A 7,500-nucleotide genomic window follows, 5' to 3' on the forward strand; every position below is an offset into this window, starting at 1 on the left:
CGCGTCGTGAGATGCAGTGTTGCCAGATTTGGCCTGATCTCTCTCCCAATCTGGCAACCCTGGCTGCAATACTGGTGAGGAACAGAGCTAAAGGACCAATGAGCTGCTCTCAGATGAGCACCGCGCAGACACGGTCTGCAGAGCTGATATATTGAGGGTGTTATCATCTATCGAAAGAAAAAGGGTCTTGAGAAATCAGGTTCAAAAATGATTTTACCTGCAGGCTTTGTGATTATTGCGTAGACTTTCCGTTTGTGTATAAAGATCCATGCTGCTCCTTTGGATAATTGTAAAATATTTATGAACGGTATGAATACAGCATCTGGCCCCTAGATGGGAGTACCACCACTATAATAAAACTGTAGGCCTACTGCGCTCTATTACTATTCTATCTATTCTAACACATTTCTATATCAGCTATGCTATAAGGGGCCCTATATATAGCGTAATGCATGTAGATAGTTAAAAGTCCTGCATTTAAGTAAACTTCTATATTTGCTAAGTTGTATGATGGACATGCAACTTGTTGTTTGTATTTCTTTGCCGGTCATTTGGCCGCCGTTGAGATTGTCTCAACAGCCGCATTGACCCCTAGAGGTCGCCCTTCTCTCGTCCATTCGTGGTGAAGATCAGTAGGCTACGATTTAGAACGGCATTGCGTGGCTTCGTGCCATCTAGTTGTATGGTCCAGATTGCAAACCACTAAATAACTCCCCCGGCCCCGTCCCCCGTCCCCCGTTCCTGAACCCGCCCTTTCCGATGACGTAAGAGAAGCTAAGGTGGCCTGTACTGGCCAAAGGTTCAAGTAGGAACTTCCAAAGTGAAAAACTATCATTATGTTTTATTGGTTTGAAATGGCAGAGCCATCAGTCAGCCATGAGTGAGTGAAAAGCGCTTTTAGAATATCTGTTTAGAGTTGACAAGTTAATTTCTGACCAATCAGGGCATCAATACCCCGATTGGTTGGGGGGGTCCATCTTGCCTGTCTATCACAGGTGCGTGAATGTAACCCTTGGAGAAACGTAGTGAGGGGGGGGAGCAGCGAGGAGGTGGACGTGTTTTTGGTTGTTTCCTTTCAAAGACTCTCGAATCGTAATTGTTAACCTGTGTTAATTAGTTGTTTCCTAAACCTGGTTTATGTAGTTAGCCTACAAAAAATGTGCCTTATGCCTTGAGTCTAAATATATGACTATCGTTATTCATATTTATTGTACTAATAAGATGGTAGTAGCAAACTACACTATTGGTGTGTCGGTATGATAGCATGGTGTTTGTGTTTGTGTGTGAGTATGTGTTTTGTGTGTGCGTGTGTGTGTGTGTGTGTGTGTGCGATTGCCGTGAAATCCAAGACTAAGTCATTCAACCAACCTTTTTATTCACACAGAAAATACTGTATTTCTTTTGATGTTAGTTCCCACATTAACAACAGTAAAACAATCTCCTCATAGAGACACTGAAGACAGCTGGACATGGGCAGTAGTAGTAGTACACATAGTTACACACACACAGGAAATAGGGTTCCAACCAAGGATTTAGCCACAGTTGTTGGACATGTATTTATAGCGTATATTAGTTCACAAGTTTTCTGCTCACAAACATGGAGGAAAGTAACAGATATGGCGAGAGAAATGCTAAAGAGAGAAAAAGAGAGCGAGCGAGAGAGAGAGACAGAGATAGAGACAGAGCGAGAGAGAGAGAGGGGGGAAGGACAAGGGGGAGGGAGGGTTCAGAGACAAGAGGCACATGTTGGCCCCTCCAGGTGCATCATGAGTAACACCTGGAGGGAATACCCGGTGTTGAGTGAGAGAGGAGGCGGAGTCACCACATGTAGGCGTCGTCATACCTATGGAAACATAACACGGTGGTCAGCGTAGACTAAAACCAGCATGGGTTCAAACTGCCATGTCTTGGATCTAAGGTCAACATCAGTGGTTGATTGTGTGATCTAACCCATTGAGGGATGCAGATCAACATTTGAGTGAGGCGTACGTGCGGAACATAGCTTTAATAAAGAGGGAGAGTTTGTTTCAGTGGGAGAGCTTTGCCTTCCCGGCTATAATAATATAATATAATAATAATAATACTTAGACAAAGTACTGCTTGCATGTTGTATATACTATGCAACATTGCAAATTACTATAACTGGACAAAATACTTCTACGCCAGTGCAGTGTCATAACTACTCAACACTCGCGTGTACCAGAAGTAAGGACAAATATATTTTCGTGAGCGTGTGTTTTTGTGTGCATGTTGGTGTGTGATTCTGTGTGTGTGTTACCTTGACCGCTGGTCTCTGGTACTGTCTCTGCCAAACATCAGCTCTGCCATCACGTCCTCCTGGGCTGAACGCTTTCCATATCTGCAGTCCGATAGAGAGAGAGAATATCAGAGAGGGAGGGAGGCAGGGAGGGAGGGAGGGAGGGAGGGAGGGAGGGAGGGAGGGAGGGGGGAGTGAGTGATGAGATTGAGGTGGTGGAGGTAAAGTGAGAGAGTCCGAGATTGATCCCTTTTGGTTGGACGTCATTGTGAGCGTCATTAACAAATGATCATCAGAACTCAGCATCTGGCAAGTAAAGTATACTAATAAAGTTTGAGTTGGTCCTTTTCTTTGGGCGTGAATGTGTATTCCTTGGTCCGTTAAATTAGGCCTTTTAAAGAGAAATTCTGATTGAATCCTTTTGGAAATTAAACCAATCCCTGTGAAGTACAAAGCTATGAAATGCTTCTGTGATCATCCAAGCCGTCTCTTGCCTGTAGGCCCAGGGGAGCGGAGAAGACTAACCATATTTATCAAAACTCTAGTCAGAGATGAAAGTGTCATGGCCATTCATCAGGACCCCTACAGCGACAACTGTTGTTCCTCTGGTTTCCATCAGACACCTGTGCAAAGACCCAATCTAATGCTTTATGCACACATTGCTCTGTTAATGTTTGTGTGCATCGGTTTGTGTGTGTGTGTGTGTGTGTGTGTGTGTGTGTGTGTGTGTGTGTGTGTGTGTGTGTGTGTGTGTGTGTGTGTGTGTATGTGTGTGTGTGTGTGTGTGTGTGTGTGTGTGTGTGTGTGTGTGTGTGTGTGTGTGTGTGTGTGTGTGTCTGTGTAAGTGACTGTGTGTGTGTGGGTTTGTTTGTGTGCATGTGCTGATGTGAGTGTGAGTGTTTGTGGGTGTGCTCATCAAGGCAGCCCTGTAGGAAAGCAATCAAACAGCTATGCCACTGCTGTCACACACATTGCGAGGCGTTGGGGTGTAAAATGTTTCCCCTCTCATAATGACCCGCTCTGGATCCATGCGACTCCCTGTCTTTCTCCCCCTGGTCTCTTCCAAGTCCCTGCTCCATCTGTCTCGCCTCTTTCCACTCTGCTCCTCTCTCTCCCTCCCATCGAGCCTCCCTCCCTCTTCGCTGTAACACTGGACTTTGTATCATTCTGGAAGAGCCAGGTGTAGTCTTATTAGGTTATGTCTCTCTCTCTCTCCTTCTTTCCCTATCTCTCTCTCCCTCTCCATCTCTCTCTGTCTCTCTGTCCCTCTCTCTCTCCCCTCCCTCTCTCTCTCTCTCTCTCTCTCTCTCTCTCTCTCTCTCTCTCTCTCTCTCTCTCTCTCTCTCACTCTCTCTCATTCTCTCTCTCTCTCTCTCTCTCTCTGCCTCCCCCTCCCTCTCTCTCTGTCTCTCCCTCTCTCCCTCTCTATTCCCTACTGTAGGTATGTTTGAAGATTCTTTTTTTGCCAGTGTGTCTGTCTTTCACCCATTGAAATGATATTGAACTTTGTTGGTCCTTCGTCTCTCTACTTTCCCTCTCTCTCTCTCCCTGTTTGTCTGACAACATGGTCATTCTTCCTCCTTGACATCAACTCTTTAAATAATTTACTGCTCTAATTCACGTTTGGGAAGACACACACGATGATGAACAATAATATTCCCAATGTGTCTAGTAGGCTATGCCAGGCAGCGCCGACATGAACACATGGCTACTGTTCCTCTGTGTTACAGTTGGGCGGACTGACGCACTGTCTGGCAGAATTTCAGATACAGTATCGGTATATTTCTTTGCTCATTCAGTATTCCCCATTGCCTCCACTGTCTATGCACCTGCAGCTTATCTCAATCTGAATTACAGAGAGTTTGGCCAATATTGCTCCTTCCAGCCCCCAAATGGATTGTTCAATCTTACATATATTCCAAAATATCTACTAATGTAATAACGGGGGAAAGAGAGTCCATTTCTGTTCGTCTTTATCTTGAGCAGATGCCCTTCCAGACGTATGATTATTAAATCTCTCTGGTATAATGCATGGCATTTAAATAGATACAATGTCTACCATTTTCTTTCTTTCTTTTCGCCCCTCTGCGCCTCGCCTAAATTTCCCGCCCTTCCTTCTGGGAGCTCTTCTCTGAGTTGATATCTAAAGACCAACGACCTATTTGAATGTCATGAATGGTAATCGCGGTAATGGGGGTTCGAAGTCAGACGGACGGACGGATGGACAGATGGACAGACAGCGTCGATGAAGAATGTGACGGGGAGACAGGGCGATGGACTGGGCTCAGACCGAGCTAACTCGATTTGGCTATCTCCTGTGGGTCGACTCGCCGGGACTATATTGGTCTGAAGCGGACCGGTTGGTATTTAAGGCCGCGGCGGTTGTGCGGAGGAGCCGGTGTAATCGAATGGAGCCGGCGGCCGCGCAGCGCTTGGTGGATGGGGGGGCTCGGGGTGCATTATGCGCTGGGTGTGCGGGTTCAGCACCCCCAAAGCGATCCGCTCAGGATTAAGAGAGGAAAACAACGGCATCACTCCTCTGTGCGGCTATAATGGAGTTTGCCCTGCGAGGTGATTGACGAATAATGCTGCGGCGAAAACTTGATTGTAATTGGTTTCCTGGAATTGATTGAACTAATTTGTGTTTTTTTTTGTCACGTTTGCATACCGTGATGAAAATGTCAAAGCATTTTGTTTTGAGTAGGTACAGGATATCAATATTCATGTCCCTCGTGGGTACGCACACTCAAGGTCCCCTGCATCGGTGTGTGTGTGTCTGAGGATGTGTGTGTCTGTGTGTTAGAATGTGTGTCTGTGTATTTGTGTGTCTCTGTATGTGTTTAGTTTTTTTGTTGTGTGTGTTTGTGTTTGTGTGTATGTGTGTATGTGTGTATGTGTAAGTGTGTCTATAAACTATAAACAGAGGATGTGTGTGTGTTTGTGTGTGTGTGCTCGCGCTCGCACACATGTGTCTGTGTGTGTGCATGTGTGTGTCTGTGTGTGAGTTTGTGTGTGTGTCTAAGGCTGTGTGTGTGTGTGTGTGTGTGTGTGTGTGTGTGTGTGTGTGTGTGTGTGTGTGTGTGTGTTTGTGTGTGTGTGTGTGTGTGTATCTGTGTGTGTGTGTATGTCTTTGTATGTGTGTGTGTGTGTGTGTGTGTGTGTGTGTGTGTGTGTGTGTGTGTGTGTGTGTGTGTGTGTGTGCACTTTTGTGTATGTGTGTGTAAATGTGTGTGCGTGTCTACCTCTGCTTGGTGATCAGGTAGATGTAGTGTGTGTGTGTGTGTGTGTGTGTGTGTGTGTGTGTGTGTGTGTGTGTGTGTGTGTGTGTGTGTGTGTGTGTGTGTGTGTGTGTGTGTGTGTGTGTGTGTGTGTGTTTGTCAGTCTGTGTCTGTGTGTGTACCTCTGTCTGGTGATCAGGTTGAAGTAGTGTGTGTGTGTGTGGTGTGTGTGTGTGTGTGTGTGTGTGTGTGTGTGTGCGTGTGTGTGTGTGTGTGTGTGTGTGTGTGTGTGTGTGTGTGTGTGTGTGTGTGTGTGTGTGTGTGTGTGTGTGTGTGCGTCCCTACCTCTGCCTGGTGATGAGGTTGATGTAGTGTGTGTGTGTGTGTGTGTGTGTGTGTGTGTGTGTGTGTGTGTGCGTGTGTGTGTGTGTGTGTGTGTGTGTGTGTGTGTGTGTGTGTGTGTGTGCGTCCCTACCTCTGCCTGGTGATCAGGTTGATGTAGTGTGTGTGTGTGTGTGTGTGTGTGTGTGTGTGTGTGTGACGTGTGTGTGTGTGTGTGTGTGTGTGTGTGTGTGTGTGTGTGTGTGTGTGTGTGTGTGTGTGTGTGTGTGTGTGCGTCCCTACCTCTGTCTGGTGATCAGGTTGATGTAGTGCCTCAGCGCGGTGTAGTACTTGGCCAGCTCCTCGGGGGCTGCGTCCTCCCCGGGGTTCTCCGGTTTGGGGGGGTACGCGTCGGCCAGGGTCCCCAGACACACCAGCACACACAGCACCAGGGCCACCAGCACCGTCCACGTCTTCATCATCACCGCCATCTGGAACACAGCGCGGCGGTCATGCTACTGTCACATCGCCATGGGGTTAGGGTGAGGGTTAGTTAAGGTTAGACTATTAACTGTGTCTAGGGCTCGCCTGTTTCGGTTCTTTATTAACCAAGAGATACAAAGGGCTTATCGTTGATGATGCGTTATTTAGGTAAAAAGAAATGAGCTTAAATGATCTTAAATGCATTTTATCGCAATGCCCCTGCCTTTGTCCCATTTGATCTAAATGCTCTAGAATGCGTGATTCATACTTTTTCTATTTTTATCGGTTTTTGAAAAATGCCTTCTCGATGCAATTCGCAGAAAATGCAGCACGGAGTTACAGGTAGATAGGCGCCGAGAACCTGCTTTGACGACGTGAATATATTGAATTTCCCGTGCCCTGGCGAGATGGAGAGAACCGCGCTAAACGAAGACGGTGCTCCTAAATTTCACAGCTCGTAAGGGCCCCTGTGGCCAGGTGATGAAACGCTCACTCACACGGTCCTACACTGGTGCTTGGGGGAAAGCCTGATCGTTTGTTCTCCAGAGCGGGTATACGTTTCTTATTTAACGGTACAAAACGAATAGGCTGCCACTAATAATGTATCACCTGTTTAAAAGTTAATGTGTTTGTTTTGAATAGATGCAAATATATACATATATATATATTATATATATATTCATATGTGTGTGTGTATATCAGCGAGAATAATGCCCTAACGAATGCCCTATTCCATGGCCTATTGAAGGCGTGGTTTGCGCCCACTATGCTTGCAAAAACAGTGTTATCCGAGGGTTAGAATATTGAATATGTTCTCTCCTTCAGTCTTTTTAAACACAAGCCTCACTACAAGTGCTGGTAGAACATAATTGCAAACCCAGATCGGCATTAAGCATCATGATGGTGCAGCAGGCCTGCAGGCAGTTCCACCACACCACACCGTATGTTACCTGCGTTGTGGTTTAGCGTTGTGGTTGGAATAAAAAGCAATCAAGTTTACTTCCAGCAGACCATCGTCGCCGCAAGACAAATGTGATAATGTATAATTTATTCGTATTCAAGTATTTTAGCACCGTTGAAGCAGTTCGATTTCGTCTTGGGTCTATGCGTTTGAATTTAATTGCTGGTCAAAGACGTATTGTAAAAAGAAACTAAAAAAAACTATTGCCCATACGCGTTTACGCTATCAACGAATGGCAATAACCACTGCGTAATTACGCA

General features: G+C 46.0%; 1 protein-coding gene across 1 annotated transcript in view; it reads right to left on the minus strand.

Annotated features, from left to right (window-relative positions):
* Positions 1-1,368: 1,368 nt before the first annotated feature.
* Positions 1,369-7,500, minus strand: part of pyya (peptide YYa) — a 6,384-nt gene continuing 252 nt past the window's right edge. Inside the window, exons 2-4 of the mRNA XM_056604991.1 lie at positions 6,100-6,287; positions 2,279-2,359; positions 1,369-1,843 (exon numbers count right to left, since the gene is read on the minus strand). Of these exons, the coding sequence (XP_056460966.1) occupies positions 1,819-1,843; positions 2,279-2,359; positions 6,100-6,287 (294 nt within the window). The 3' untranslated portion in view covers positions 1,369-1,818. The remainder of the gene's footprint in view (positions 1,844-2,278; positions 2,360-6,099; positions 6,288-7,500) is intronic.

This window comes from Gadus chalcogrammus, chromosome 2, assembly GCF_026213295.1.
Source record: "Gadus chalcogrammus isolate NIFS_2021 chromosome 2, NIFS_Gcha_1.0, whole genome shotgun sequence".
In the NCBI taxonomy this organism is placed as follows: domain Eukaryota; kingdom Metazoa; phylum Chordata; class Actinopteri; order Gadiformes; family Gadidae; genus Gadus; species Gadus chalcogrammus.